Source organism: Pristiophorus japonicus, chromosome 10, assembly GCF_044704955.1.
Source record: "Pristiophorus japonicus isolate sPriJap1 chromosome 10, sPriJap1.hap1, whole genome shotgun sequence".
NCBI lineage: Eukaryota > Metazoa > Chordata > Chondrichthyes > Pristiophoridae > Pristiophorus > Pristiophorus japonicus.
The window spans coordinates 148,887,765-148,904,395 of NC_091986.1; the positions used below are offsets into that span (position 1 = coordinate 148,887,765).

General features: G+C 42.1%; 1 protein-coding gene across 1 annotated transcript in view; it reads left to right on the forward strand.

Moving 5' to 3' along the window:
- The window catches only part of LOC139275129 (cullin-5), an 89,636-nt gene that overhangs the window by 5,130 nt on the left and 67,875 nt on the right, over positions 1-16,631 (forward strand). Inside the window, exons 2-4 of the mRNA XM_070892171.1 lie at positions 11,233-11,342; positions 13,297-13,396; positions 14,818-14,994. Coding sequence (XP_070748272.1) covers positions 11,233-11,342; positions 13,297-13,396; positions 14,818-14,994 — 387 coding nt within the window. The remainder of the gene's footprint in view (positions 1-11,232; positions 11,343-13,296; positions 13,397-14,817; positions 14,995-16,631) is intronic.

The window sequence follows — 16,631 nt, forward strand, 5'->3', positions numbered from 1 at the left end:
TTAGCACCATCAATTGTTTCATATCCTCCTCGACTACACTATGTTCTCATTTCCACCGTTTATAAAAGCTGATGAAAAATAATGATTTAATATCTCTGTCATACCTTCACCTGCCACCATTAGACCCCTGAGTGGTTCTACCTTTTCCAACTATTCTTTTACATTTTATTTGCTTATAAAAGCCCCTTTTGCTTTTGCATGATCTGAGTCTTTATTTATATTCCATTTTAGCCTTTCTAATCTCCTTTTTCACCTCCCTACTAAACTTTCCACATTTGGTGGTACTATCATATTGTTAAACCTAAATTTACCTTTTTAACTTTGTTTAATTTTAATCTCTCTCCTTATCCATGGAACTCTATATTTTGATGTGCCTCCTTTCACTTTATTGGAATCTATTTATTTTGTATTCTGTCTAGCTCGTATTTGAAGATTTCCCACTGTAGATCTGTCGATGTGTTTGCTAACTTTTCTGCCCTGTTAGTATGGGGCAGACCCCTTTCCATCTGACTGGACTTCGCTTTGTTTTCAGTCCAGACCGTTTTTTAAAAAATCTTAATTATACTTTTCTATTCTTTGTGATTGCCTATACTATTTACCAATGTTCTCCAGCTCTCATCAGGTATTTGTCGGAAGCAGTCCTGGATGCATTCTAAAAAGCATTCACCACTTGACCACATTCATTATCTTTATTCCAGTCTATTTTGGGATAGTTTAAATCACCCCAATATTGTTGCCTTGTTCTTGCATATCTCTCTGAGCTGTCAGCAGATCTATAGCTCTGGTTTATCTCCACTGTTTGAAGGTCTGTAATGCATATTAAGATTTGTACCATTTCCCTCTCTCTTTTGTAACTCCGTATCTTAATGCAATCCCCTAGATCACCTTGCATTCTTATAGAATCCTTTACTAACACTGCCATCCAACCCCTTTTTCTCTCCATGGCTCTCATAGGAACCTGAACTGCGTTGCCCAAAAATGAACACGGTATTGGGTCTGACCAAGGTTCTGTACAATTGAGACTTCACATGGCCAATTTTATATTCCTGCCCCCTTGAAATAAAGGGCAACATTCCTTTAGCCCTTTGATTACTTTTTGTACTTGTGCACTAGCTTTTAGTGATTTTTGTACATAGGCATCCAAATCCCTTTGTTTCTCCACAGCTTCTAGTCTGAAATTATGATCAGAAATATTACATTTATAGTCCTGTCCAAACTTGAGCCACAAATCTATTAAAGCTACAATATATTTACCAATATTTCTAACTCTTGAGTTTTTGCATTGAGTGCTTTGTGCATTCACATACATCTCACTCCATCCAATTTTTTGAAATGTTGATCATTATTTTTCCTGGTCTTTCCATTTATGATATCCCTTGCCCTTTTATAACAGTGCGTTTATCTTTCCCTACCTCTTGGCTTCTTTCTTTTGGTTTCTCTTATCATAGAATTTTCTCCCTTTTTATTTCAGCTAAGCATTCTGCTATTCAGTAGATGTATTAATTCTGCTCTCCCTTTCTAATCTCCAACCTAGGCTTTCTCCACCAATGCTATATTGGTTTAAACCCCCCCCCCCCCCCCCCACTACTTTATTTAACCACTCCATAAAGACATTGGCAATCAAGTAGTTCCAGAAATCATTTCCCTGTCCCAACAATGTGAACCCTTCTCTTCTGCACCAGCTCTACAGTGCCATATTGATCGTCCTAATCTTCCTTTCTCTAACTTATCCAGCATATGGCAGAGGAAGCAATCTGGAGATTACAATTCCTGTGTTTTGCTTTTTAATTTGGTACCTAACTTCTTAATCTTCTTCTGTATGACTCAGATGTATTACAATCTATGTCATTACTTCATCAATGACTTAGATGAGGGGACTGTGTGTAATGTATCCAAGTTTGCTCACCATATAAACTTAGTTAGGAAATTCAGTTGTGCGGAGGACGCAACGAGGCTGCAAAGACATATAGACAGGTTAAGTGGACAAAAACATGGCAGATGGAATATAATGTGGAGAAACGTGAAGTTATCCACTTTGATAGGAAAAATAGAAAAGCAGAATATTTTGTAAATGGTAAGAGATTGAAAAATGTTGGTATTCAGAGGGGCCTGGGTTCCTTGTACATGAATCACTGACAGTGAACATGCAGGTACAGCAAGCAATTAGGAAAGCAAATGGTATGTTGGCCTTTATTACAAAAGGATTGGCGAATAAGAATAAATAAGTCTTACTGTAATTATATAGGGCCCTGGTGAGACCACAGCTGGAGTAGTGTGTACAATTTTGGTCTCCTTGCCTTAGAGGGAGTGCAATAAAGGTTCACCAGACTGATTCCTGGGATGGGGGGGACATTCCTATGAGGAGAGATTGAGACTAGACCTATATTCCCTAGAATTTAGAAAAATGAGAGGTGACAAGGATCGATAGATTTTTGGATATTAAGGGAATCACGGGATATGGGGATAGTGTGGGAAGGTGGAGTTGAGGTAGAAGATCAGCCATGTTATTGAATGGTGGAGCAGGCTTGAATGGCCGCCTTCTTTTTCATGTGTTCTATTATTTCTTGTTTTACTTTGTGGTTTGGACTCTGTGTTTCAGTGAGGATTCTTCAATCTTCTTGGTTGAAGAGCCATGCTATTTCTTGCTCTGCCCTCACATGCCACAGATCCTCTGTACAGGGTGCCGCGCAGGATAAGACGTCATCTCTGCTGACAAGCCTATGAAGTCTATGGGCATCTGTCAGCAAGGTGAATGGCTAGCGCCGTTCCTTTGCCGCTGAGAACAACATCCAGGCCAATGTATGTTGGTAAATAGCACAGGTTCTTTCCCATATATTTTTGTTAAGGTTATGGAAAAATGTTGCTATTAATTATGTAATTTGGAGTTATGTTCAACTGTCACCAGTTTACATCATTGTAATATTCATAGATTAGGTGGAACTTGGGTTGCAACTGAAGGGGAGTCGCAAGGGCCTACTCTGCTTTACATTGCTGATGCAAATAATGCATTTAGTGCTTCATTTAAAAAAAGAAGTGACTCTTCGACTCAAATCAGCTGTTTTGGGTTTAAAGGCTTGGGTACATAATATTGTATTCATATCCTAAATCTAGTTTTGCTAAATTGAATGTCGAGACATGCTGTTCTCTTTTAATCTACAGGATGTGAATTATCTTAACAGTAAATTTTAGAGTGATGCATTTTCATAGTATCATAGAATGGTTACAGCACAGAAGTAGGCCATTCAGCACATCGAGCCTGTGCCGGTTCCCCTTCCTGGTTTTGACTAGATCAGCTAGGAGAGTTCTAAGAAAATAATAGGAGCAGAAGTAGGCCATTTAGTCCCTCGAGCCTGCTCCGCCATTCAATAAGATCATGGCTGATCTGATTATGGGCTCAGCTCCACTTCCCTGCCCACTCCCCATAACCCTGCCTATCTCCACTTTAAATATATTCAATGACCCAGCCTCCACGGCTCTCTGGGGCAGAGAATTTCACAGATTTACAACCCTCTGAGAAGAAATTCCTCCTCATCTCTGCTTTAAATGGGCGATCCTTTATTCTAAAACTATGCCCCCTTGTTTTAGTTTCCCTCATGAGTGGAAACATCCTCTCTGCATCTACCTTGTCGAGTCCCCTCATTATCTTATATGTCTCAATAAGATCACCTCTCATTTTTCTGAACTCCAATGAGCACAGGACCAACCTGCTCAACCTTTCCATTTAAGCTGAGGACACTGGTTTGAGATCCAACTTTCTCACCTTCCAATTGAATTTGAAATTCAACCATGCTATGATCACCTCTTTCCTACAGGATCCTTTACTAGAAGTTCATTTATTAATCATGTACCAGATCTAAGATAGTCTGCTCCCTAGTTGGTTCCGCAATGTACTGTTCAAGGAAACTATCCCGGATACACTCTATGAACTCTTCCTCAAGGCTACCTTGGCCAATTTGGTTTGTCCAATCAATATGAAGGTTAAAACTGCCCATGATTATTGCTGTTCTTTTTTTACAAGCCTCCATTATTTCTTGATTTATACTCCGTCTGGAGGTCAACTTCTTCTTTCCTCCACGGAGAGAAAAAAAAATTAGATCGTCTAGCCTTTGCGTCTCACGATGGAGAGTTACAAAAATAATCATAGATGTGCAAACTTGATGTCCGGCTTCTATAGATGGGTTGTTGTGCAATAGCAGGCCACTGGTGACGAGGGAGACGATGTAAACTGACAAATCAAATTTTGGGTGTTCTATGAAAATACATTTTTCTTGTTGAAAACTGTTCTTCTCCCAGATTCTAAAATGCAATTTTAACTTTTAACCTTGTAATTCTCAATGCCATTGATCACAGAAAATATTTAGTAATAGTAATTTCTCTTGCACTTGCATTTTTTTTATAATCATTGCCCAAAAGATAAATTGCACAACACAATGGCCATGGAGGTGTAGAATGCAAGTTTGAACCTGTTATTCCCAGCACAATGAATTTATATTCTCAGCTGCACATGGTTAGAGGGGAAAAAACAGAGGGCATGACTACAAATATCTGATTACAAAGTAGTTTTATGCGACCTCATGAGATTGGTTAGCTGATAATTCAGACAATGTGCATGGTCGAGATTTAAAAAATCTTCAAATAGGGCTGTAGGAGCTTTAATGTCTACCTGAACTGGCTGGATGGATTTTCAGTTTAGTTCAGTGGAGCTTGAACCACAACCTTCAACTTGGAGGCAAGAGCGCTTTCACTAGACCAAGCTGACACTTGACTGCTCTGGTGCCAACTGATCCAGTAACAACAACTTGCATTCATAAAGCGTCATTAAAGCAGAAAATTGTTGCAAGGTGCTTCATAAGAGGCATGTGAAAAACTGATGCCAATCCAAAGAAGGAAAAATTAGAGGCCAGCTGAGAGGTAAACAAAAGCCAGATCAAGGAGGTAGGTTTTAAGGAAGTCTTAAAAAATGAGAAGGAAATGGACAGGTGAGGGGTTTAAGGAGGGAATTCCAGAAAGTGGGACCTAGGAGGCTGAAGGCTAGGTATTAATGGTGGTCGGTGGGGGGGTGGGGGGTGGGGGGGGGGGGGGGCGGCGGAGGAAGGAGATTGGCAGGCTGTAACTAGTGGGGTGCCGCAAGGATCAGTGCTGATGCCTCAGCTATTTACAATCTATATTAATGACCTAGATGAAGGGATCGAATGTGATGTATCCAAGTTTGCTGACGATACAAAGCTAGGTGGGACAGTAAGCTGTGAGGAGAACATAGAGTCCATAAAGGGATATAGATAGACTAAGTGAATGGGCAGTAAGGTAGTAGATGGCGTATAATGTAGGGAAATGTGAAGGTATTCACTTTAGTAGGAAGAATACAAAAACAATATTTTTTAAATGGTGAGAAACTTTTCAATGTGTGTTTGAGAGATTTGAGTGTCCTTGTGCAAGAAACACAAAACTAGCAAGCAATAAGGAAGGCAAATGGCATGTTGGCCTTTATTGCAAGAGGGTTGGAGTAAAAGAGTAAGGAAGTCTTCCTTCAATTGTAGAGGGCCTTAGTGAGACCACACCTGGAGTACTGGGCACAGTTTTGGTCTCTTTTTATCTAAGGAAGGATATACTTGCCTTGGAGGTGGTGCAACAAAGGTTCACTAGATTGATTCCTGCGATGAGAGGGCTGTCCGGTGATGAGAGATTGTGTAGAATGGATCTATACTCTCTGGAGTGTAGCAGAATGAGAGGTGATCTCATTGATGCATACAAAATTGTGAAGGGGATTGACAGGGTTCATGCTGAGAGGTTGTTTCCCCTGGCTGGACTGTCTAGAACTAAAGGACATAGTCTCGATAAGAGGTAGGCCATTTAAGACCAAGATGAGGAGGAATTTTTTCACTCAGTGTTGTGAATCTTCGGAATTCTCTGCCTCAGAGGGCTGTGGATGCTGAGTCTTGAGTATATTCAAAGCTGAGATAGATAGATTTTTGGACTCTAGGGAAATCCAGGAATATGGGGATCGGGCGGGAAAGTGGAGTTGAGGACGATGATCAGCCATGATATTGAATGGCGGAGCAGGCTCGAGGGGCCATATGGCCTACACCTGCTCCTATTTCTTATGTTCAAAAGACTGGCGTCAGAACAGGGAGTTGGTGGGAGGGTTTATAGTGCTGAGAGTTTAGAGATAGGGAGGGCAAGGCCTTGGAGGGATATGAACATGAGAATTTTAAAATTGAAGCATTGGGGGACTGGGAGTCAATGCAGGCCAGTGAGGACAGAGGCGATGGACAAGAACAATAATATTTATGGAACGTCTTTAACATGGAAAAACATTCCAAGATGCTTTGTGATGTTACGGAGATTGATGTAGATGGTCTTAGTAATAAAAACAGAAAATGCTGGAAATACTCAGCAGGTCAGGCAGCATCTGTGGAGAGAGAAATAGTTAACGTTTCAGTATGACCTTTCCTGGAAAATTGGCTGGGGCCATGGACTGGCCTTTGAGGCAGCCAGAAGTGCAGCCCACTGAACTTCCACTGACCGTCCACACAGGACAACAATTTGTCCCAACATTTTTACAGTCTCAATTAGATTTTTCAAGTAATTCAGATACTTACGAAAATTTATTTGAGATTTTCAGCATCTGCAATATTTTGCCTTTATAGATAGTCTTGGTGATGGAGAGGATATAGGGTCGGAAGCTCAGCTCGGTACAACAGGACACCAAGGTTGTGAATGCTCTGGTTCAGCCTGAGAAAGTGTCCAAGGAGGGAAATGGAGTTAGTCACTAGTGTAAGGAACAGACTCCAGGAGCTGAAAGGCCTACTCTTGTTCCCATGGGGTCAAGTTTCGGCCTGAGTTGCTCCTATTTTTTTGGAGCAACTAGTTTAGAATGGAGTATCTTAGAAATTGCAATTCTCGCCATTTAGTTTGCTCCAGTTCTAGTCAGTTAGAACATTTTCATTTTGGAACAGATTTTTTTTTCAATAGGGGGCGTGTCCGGCCACTTACGCCTGTTTTGCAAGTTTAGGCAGTAAAAACTTACTCCAAACTAACTTAGAATGGAGTAAGTGTAGATTTTTGTACGCTCATAAAAACCTTGCCTACACTTAGAAATCAGGCGTAGGTTACAAATCGGGCGTAGGGAACGGAGTGGGGGGGGGGGGGGTGGGGAGGGGAGGGAAGGGAAGTAATTGAATTCTACAAGCATTCAACAGTCTTACTTATATAAATAAAGAGCCATCCTGAATAAAAAATTATAAATAAAGCAAATAAATATTGAATATTCCTACTTGTGTGAAGCAGCAGCAGCCTTCGAGCTGCGGTGCTTCAGGCAGGCCTTCCATGTAGGAGACAGGGGCAGCGTCAGTGGCTCGACGGCAGCCAAAGAGACAGCAAGCAGCCTTCGAGCTGCGGAGGAGGCTGAGGCCATTCGGCAAGGGGACAGGGGAGGGACACGGTTGAGGCCACACACAAAGGTAACGCAGCAGCCTCCACAGCTGTGAAATTATTTTTATAGGCTGCAGGCCATTCGGCCAGGAGACAGGCTAGGCGTGCAAAGCACCGGGAGGGAGAGCCAGCCAGCCAGTTTAAAAGTTAAATTTGTAATTCAAGTATGGGTGCTGCGTTGTCAACACCACGGATTATGCAATGGTTCGCCAGCAATTCACTGCTTAGGAGAGAACTGATTAGAGCTCACCGCACCAGGAACGTTATAGCCCGTAGACTGATGGGCAGGAGACCTTACCCACGTCGGCAATATCGAGCCAGGCGCTCGTACCTGGATATGAGCGAGGCTGGTTGTGTCAGATGGCTGCGTTTCCGCAGAGAAGTTGTCGTTGAGATCTGTGATATGCTGAGAGCAGATTTGCAGCCCAGAAGCAGAACGCCAACTGCCTTGTCTGTTGAAGTGAAGGTAACAGCCTCACTTGCCTTCTATGCCTCGGGATCATTTCAGGCTACAACTGGAGATGTGTGCACCATCTCTCAACGTGCAATACATGCCTGCGTTTACCAGGTCATGGCTGCACTGTATGCATGGAGGAATGACTTTATCAAGTTCCCAATGACCGCACAAGCGATCCATGACAGGGCTGTGGGCTTCTTCAGGAATGCTGGCTTCCCAAAGGTACAGGGTTGCATTGATTGTACCCACATCGCCTGTGCACCTGTGGAGGATTCCGAGCAGTACAGGAATAGAAAAAGTTTCACTTCATCAATGTGCAGCTTGTGTGTGACGACAAGCAGTGCATCATGTCAGTCGATGCGAGATATCCTGGCAGCAACCATGATGCGTTCATCCTACGCGACAGCGTTATATCTGACATGTTTGAGTAGCAGCCAGAAGGGCATAGCTGGCTACTGGGAGACAAAGGGTACGGCCTGGCCACCTGGCCCATGACGCCCCTATGCGTGACACGGACGGAAGCTGACCATCAATACATCATGGCGCACATTGCAACGCGCAGCATCATAGGGAGGACCATTGGCATATTGAAACAGTGTTTCCGAAGCCTGGACCATTCCAGAGGCCACTTGCAATACTCTTCTCAGATTGTCGGTCACTTCACTGTTGTGTGCTGCATGCTGCATAACTTAGCCATCATGAGGCAGCAGGAGCTGGTAGTGGAGCCAGAAGACCCACATGAGGGGTGAGTGCCTGATGATAGTAATTTGGAAGAGCAGGATGATGACGACGATCAGGAAAGCATGCAAGTGCCTGATGCCGGAGCACGAGATCGGAGGAGGACCGTCCATCGTGCTCCTTTAACGATTGCTCGAGCCCTGCGCCCAGCAGCTCATCCGTGAACGCTTCAATTACTGATGCCTGAGGGCTCTGCGACAACTGTTGTGCATGGACATGTTTATTTTTTGGAGTTGTTCCTATGTTGTGTTGTGTTAATGGAACATGATTCAGTTTTAATGAAAAATTGTCACTGTAAAAATATTTGTTGTACCAAACTTTACTTTTTAATATGACTGTTGAAGATCACTTAAAAACCCTAAGATCACTTATAAGTTGTAAAGTTACAAAACTTACAAAACAAATTCAACTTGGAAAAACGCAACTACAGCTACATCAAGAACAAAAGCAGCAAAGAAAGGCTGCAACCATCTCATCCACATCTCAGTGAATGTTCACTTCTTCATGGGGGTGTCATTTGATTGGCCGGGCTGTGTACCCTTATTGCAGCAGCTACCTCCCTGAGGGCCTGTGCCGTCAATTGCACTCCCTTGGACATTCCCTCCCTAAGTTCCCGTGTCATTACTGCTATTTCTCCCGTCAGTACCGTCGCCTCTTCACCCACACACTGATGCTGCTGATGAGTGATCGGGTAAGTTCATTGGTCTCCATACCCAATGCCACAACCTGAACCGCATCTGTTGCATGCTGCATCTCAGGAGAGCGTGACTCCAATCTCCTTCTCCTCTACCTGGGTCCACCTCGCGGCACCACTACACTGGGATGGTGGGGCGCTCAGTGTTCCAGACGGCAGCACTAGAGTGGGAGGTACGGGCTGGGATGGTGCGGCCCTGGGTCTTTCATCCGGCACCACTCGAGTGCGAGCCGTGGGCTGGGATGGTGGGTGAATGGGCGTAAACTGCTCCATTATATCACCAGCACCACTGGGACCCGCAACGTCGGAATCAAAACCATGCAAGGTGGAACCAGAACCTATGCAAGGGGTTGAAACTCTGATGCCCCTTAATATGGGTTCATAAACATTAATTTGGAAGGTCTCCCCTGTAGACATTTCAGTTATCGCCACCAGCATCCAGTCTGGATCGTCCACATCAGGTTCTACTGGTTCTTGTTGTGGATCGTCAGGGTCGGCATCATCATCATCATCATCATCACCTTCTGCAAAATATATCAGAACAGTCAAATGTTTAACAGTAAGGGAGGGGGCAGGATGGGTGGCATGAGTACTCTCACACATAGCAGGCCAGGCAGCAGGTTGATTTGAAGGGCCATGATGCATTTTCAGGACTTACCCTCTTCCTCGTGTGCTGGCCCAGCTTGTGCTGTACTGATTGCTTTTCTCCATGTACGACTCATCATAGCAGCTACCCTCTGTTGCAAGGGTGTCAGTGGATGCAGATTGGGCGGGCCTCCTCCTGTTCGAGTTGCTTCCCTTTTGTTGTGGGCCAATTTTTTCTGCAAAGAGTAAAATATAATTTTTTACAGAGTGCGTCTTTCTGCAGGGTGGGGTATACAGATAGTCACATGACAATTACGATTACATTAAAAAATGAAAATATTACTTACACTAACTGACCACGGTCGTGCCACTTCTTTTTATACTGGCTTCCAGATCTCCTGGTATGCACCACTGCGCAGTAATCTTCTGCAACTTGGTTCCAGCGTTTCTTCATTTCTTTAGGTGGCACTTTTATGCGATCTCTGTTGCTGGTATCTAGCTCCTGCCATCTCTGCTCAATGACGTTTAATATCTCCACTTCCTCATGCAAGAAATTCTTTGCTCTTGGTGGACGTTGTTCCATTGCTGTATTGAATTGACACTCTGATTTTTCAAAACACACAGTCCTTATTTTGCATACACCTATGCAGCACTTGTTCTGGAAGTTTAGCAGCAAAAAGCAGCACTCACTGATTTCAGCAGGTGATTTCTTCAACAGTGCTGCTAGAAGCACTCATTCCGGCACAAAAAATCACCAAGATTCAATCCCAAGGTCCACGAAACAAATCAGCACTTTACTTTAAAAATGGCCAAGTGCCAATGTTTGTGACCTACTGCGCGCTCCAATGCGCACGCGCAGGGCTGCTGGCACGACGTCCTCAGATCTAAGTTAGCCCCCCCCCCCCCGCACTTCCAGAATCGGCGCGACGCTGTGGCTCTGCCTCCTGCTGATCTCTGCGCACCGCGCCGAGCTCCGAGGGACCTGCAGGGAGACCGAGAATTCCTAGGTAAGTTTTGGGCGCGAAAAACGGGCGTCGATGTCGGGGCTGCGCCGTTCTAGGCACGGCCCGAAACTTGACCCCATGTGTGGAGTTTGTGGCAGGAGCTGAAGAGGATGGCTTTGGACAAATAAAGATAAAATCAGTTGGATTGTAATGTGTATTTGTATTCAAATGCACTCTTGGTACCTCTGGCATTGTGTTCACTAAAATATTAAAATCGGTGAGTAAGCATTGATATAAGGTGGTTATTGATATATATCGGTACACTCATATTAATGCCTTAATCAATTAATGCCATTCCTACTCATTATGTTAATTTCTTTCAGAATAAAGGCTCCCTCCAGTTTGAGGACAAATGGGACCTTATGCGCCCCATTGTTTTAAAGCTGTTACGGCAGGAATCTGTGACAAAGCAGCAATGGTTTGACTTATTTTCGTAAGTATCTAAAATACTGGAAAATCTAATTGAGACTGTAAAAATGTTGGGACAAATTGTTGTCCTGTGTGGACAGTCAGTGAGGTTGCACTTCTGGTTGCCTCAATGGCCTGTCCATGGCCCCAGCCAGTTTCCCAGGGTAAGGATCATTTCAATATTTTGAGTGGATGGATTGTTTTGGGGGTTGGTGGGAGCACAAACAGGATCGGAATGAAATTGCTGGTTGCCAACTGCTGTATAACAAGGCCAGCTGCCTTTGGGGCAGGTGAAGGAGATAGAAGCAGGTGCAGTTTAGACTACACATTTAAATTTGTGGGGCACAGGAAGTGTCATAGAAAATTATAAATATAGAAAATAGGTGCCGTTTCTCTGCTCCCCACCTACACCACTCTCCCCTCCATCACCCGCCCACGTCTCCCCTCAACTTCCCTATGCCTCCCCGCACAGACTCCCATCTTGGGGGAGGTAACCTTCTGGGGCAGCGAATTTTAGTAAACAGCATGGAAGTCCTGCTCCCGCCGCAGAATTGGCCTTACCACCCCTCAATGGAAGCGGAGTGCAATTTCACATTTTTTTTGTTTATACTCTACAACCTTTCGATTTTAATTCGTCTGTTCCCATATGATAGCATGGTATTCCTAGCACCCAACATTGCTTTGTGCAAATAATGGGAAATAAGTCTTGTGACATATCATTATACGTATGTGGGCAGCTGTTTGGGATGCCCAACATTACTTCTAACTGGAATCCTGAAGCTGATGGTGCGAAACTGATGAGAATCACATTTCCAATTTTCACCTCTTGCCTACTCCAGCTCTGTCTAAAATCAAGCAGAAAAGAGGAAAATCGGTCCTGTTGTTTTAATAGATGGTTTTCCATCTTCTATTTAAAATGAATGAAGACAAAATATCAATAGTCTTCAGCAAATTATTCTGGCAGACATTACAATACAAGTACAAAAGAATCCGGACATTATAGAAAAAATTGAGGTTTGAGTTGCGGGTCTGATGTCAGTCTTGCTGTTCAGATATTGACAAACCTCAATGCTTTGCTCTAGTAGTGTGACATCTTCAGAACCCCTCAGACTTGCAACACACTCTAACCTAACTGCTTATAGTCTTGCATGAGTTGAGCAAATTAATTTAATATGCTATTCCATTTGGAAGCAGCTTGGAATAATTTTATTTTATTTACTCAATCAGCATGTACACTAAAGTTTCTTCCAGCCTAGAAGTCACGTTTTTAAATGCACAAGGTAATAAAGGGAATACATTTTCCTCAAAGCAAAATATGAGAAGGTGCCTGATTTTCTGTTCTTTTTAATGTAATGTAAGAATTTCACCCATTGTCAAAGATTTCCATTCTCAGGAATGAAACCTGTTGTCACTTACTTGCCCACTGTAAATGAAGAACTCCGTGTTGGATGTTGTTTGGCCAAATGCAGACTTAAAGCTACCTAGCTCAGCAGTTTTTTTTTAATGAACTTTGACTCCAGAAAAGCACCACTGTAGCAGATATTTTTCCCATTTCACATGCATGCCATCCTTATAGGTTGAGTAAGAATGCTAATTTGTGCTAAATAGTGGCTAGTTTTGCATAGTGGCTTTTCACCCAGTAGGACCTGGACTGAAAATGCCCAAACTCATTTCACACAGGACTCTTACAGCTTTCAGTTGGGGAAAGAAAACTTAAATCCATTAAATCTGGCTGAATTTAACAAAATTTAGATTATTTGTACTTTGTAGTTCAGACTGTAGAAAAATTGGTTTTGGTCGACAGTTTTTATTTTCCTATTTAGAGCAGTCGTATCATTTTCAAATCTAAAAATCAATTAAATATAAGCTTCATACACGTTAAATGAATTATTTCAAGGTATGCTGTGCTTTACTTGTTGAAGTTAATGTTTCTTGTGTTTGTGCAAAATTATACATTGTAAATACTGTTGTTTTCTCAGAGATGTTCATGCTGTCTGTCTATGGGATGATAAGGGCCCAGCAAAAATTCATCAGGCTCTCAAAGAAGACATTCTAGATTTTATCAAACAAGCTCAAGCTGTAAGTCTGCATTTATTTATTTTTTTAAAGTATTCGTGTATTGAATGTTTTGTTAACAATACTGCAACACTTAATCGGACTCTTCACGACTTTATACTACTTTTGTACAATGCCTCGTTGAAGCCTGGAGAAATACTTAACTGTGTTCGTATGCCACTTCAAAATTATAACGAAATTCCTATTGTATTATTCAGAATTCTTTATTTAATTTTTATATACCTTTACCACACAGCATAATTTTGCCAAATAAATTTTTTTCGTAAAAGTTTTCACCTCTTTTTCACTAACAGGAGAATATTTTTTGATAACTTTATTTTCTGATATTTTCTACAAATATGATAGATTAGGTGTTAACCGTTGCATCTGCACAAATCTATATTTAAGGTTGCGAAAACTACTTTCCAGATTACATTAATTTATATTTATTTCTATTTATACAACACTATTTTTGGCTGGTATAAACATTTCACAAAACATGGCCATTTCATATGAATAAGTGAATATCAAAATTAAACACCAACAATTTAACAAGAAACGTCTTTCATAGATCACTTCATAATAACAAACTTGGTGCCATTCTGAGCCCACCTGTATAATCACAGATTGTCATGACAATTTAGACTTTTATATTCACAGCTCAGCTGCTTTTCCTAAACAGCCCAAATCACTGAAGAACCAAAATCTGCACCTTGTATATGACATATGGGTTAGCATGGTCAGATTTAACAATAATCCCTAATTGCAGCATATTGTTCAGTAAAGATCGTAAGGGATGCTCACCATGCCCTTCCAAGTTTTCCAAGTGGCAGAAAGTACCATGCGGTCATACCAATATATACAGGTTAAAACTACTTTGTCAGATTTATTTACAGGTTAAAATACATAGAAATCAAATAATACAGCACAATATTAGGAAAATAAAATTAGAATCAGTATCTTCTCCTGAATCCTTGGTATTTTATCCTCACTGTTCCACCCATGGCCACCCCCTCGACCCCCATGTCTTGCAGCCTCTCCGTCTCTCATGGCCTTTCCACTTCTGAGGCCTTGATCATCAACAACGATATCTCTGACCATTTTGTTAATCCTCTTCCCACCCATGTTCCCTGCATTTCTCCAACCATCGCTATCTTCTACAGTAGAAGATACATCTTTACTATGTAAGGCAACCATCAGTTTTGAAAGATGATGGTGTAAGTACCAAAGCGCTTCAGTTAGTTATTTGTAATAACTGTTCAGAAAAGTTCAGCAAGGATTATATGGTTGAAGTGTACTTGTTCTGCTTCGACGCAGTCTAGATGTAATATACTACTTTCTCTACAACAAAGTCTGTGGTAGGGTACTGCCTAGAGATACCATTTTTTGCACCCTGATGTATTTTTGCTTGACCTGATGTAAATTATATTTGTTTTTTTTTGCAGAGGGTGCTGAGTCATCAGGATGACACTGCGTTACTGAAAGCCTACATTGCAGAATGGCGGAAATTCTTCACACAGTGCGACATCTTGCCCAAACCTTTCTGCCAATTAGAGATTACTTTAATGGGCAAACAGGGCAGTAATAAGAAATCCAATGTAGAGGACAGTATTGTCAGAAAGGTATGCAGCTGTGCATTCAATAATTACTTGGGTTACTGCAAGGTAACTGTTGTTTCCTAAAATTCACAGTTTTTAATTAACCATGAGCAATGCCACAGAAGATCAGGTAGTATGTCAGACACGAGACTCCCAAAGCAAGCGCTCTACTCTGAGCTCCTTCACGGCAAACGAGCCAAAGGTGGGCAGCGGAAGCATTACAAGGACACCCTCAAAGCCTCCTTCATAAAGTGCGACATCCCCACTGACACCTGGGAGTCCCTGGCCGAAGAATGCCTTAAGTGGAGGAAGTGCATCCGGAAGGGCGCTGAGCACCTCGCGTCTCATCGCCGAGAACATGCAGAAATCAAGTGCAGACAGCGAAGGAGCATGCGGCAAACCAGTTCCACCCACCCCTTCCCTCAACGACTATCTGTCCACCTGTGACAGAGACTGTGGTTCTCGTATTGGACTGTTCAGCCACCTAAGAACTCATTTTAAGAGTGGAAACAAGTCTTCCTCGATTCCGAGGGACTGTCTTTGATGATGATGAGTGTATTATATATAAAATGTTTTTGGGTCTGGTGCACATCTGTTGCACTCTAGAAGTCACACTGGGTTACATTTGCAAAACAATCTTAAAGAAGTAAAGCCAACTGTTTTGATCTGGAGCCTGGCATTAATAGGCAATTTACACATTTCAGAATTACTTCAGAATGTGTACAAGCAATTGCAATTACCTGGATTCTCGAGTATTTGTGCAGTGGCCTTAAAAGAACAGGCCAGGTTAGCAGATAACCATCACTACTGTGCTTAAGACCCCACATTGCCCTTGAGCAATGCCATGGGAAATCTGCTAGCTTTTATACTTACTGGCTTCAGCTTATTTGATGGATTTCATCTTCAACTGCCATGAATACATTTGTTTTAAACCCAAGTTTATTTGTATGCCTATCTTAATATGCATTTGATAAGAATTTGAATAATGTAGAAAATTTATGCGGGATTAATTGAAATGCAGTGCAAATGTGTACAAGGTTTGATGTTTTTGGGTTTCTGTGGATGTGTGGTGCAGCCAATTGTGCATCTAAAGAATACAAGCCAACATGTGACCCTTTGTCATTTCTATTCATACTTTACTAGTTATATGCATTCTGGTGTCATTTTAATTGGTTCTTAAATTGGTCAGGTGGCCAAAAATAAAATTTTATTAAATGTACATTAAGGTAATTGAAGACCGAATCCTAGATTTGGAAACCATTTTCATTAAAACTAAAGATTTGTATGATTTTAATCTTATCTTTAACTTTATTTAGATGTCAGCCTTGCCTCAGTGGTAACACTTTCACCTGAGTCAGAAAGCCGTGGGTTCAAGTCCCATTCAACAGACTTGAGCACATAATCTAGGCTCCAGTACTGAGGGAATTCTGCACTATCTGCAGGTGCAATCTTTCAGATGAGACGTTTAGCCGAGGACACATCTGCTTTCTCAGGTGGATGTAAAACATCCTGTAGCACTATTTCAAGACAGGCAGAGAAACTCTTGGTGTTCTGGCCAATATTTATCCCTTAATCAGCATCACTAAATAGCAACTTGCATTTATATAGCACCTTTAACGTAGTAAAACGTCCCAAGTCGCATCACGGGAGGAGTGTTATCA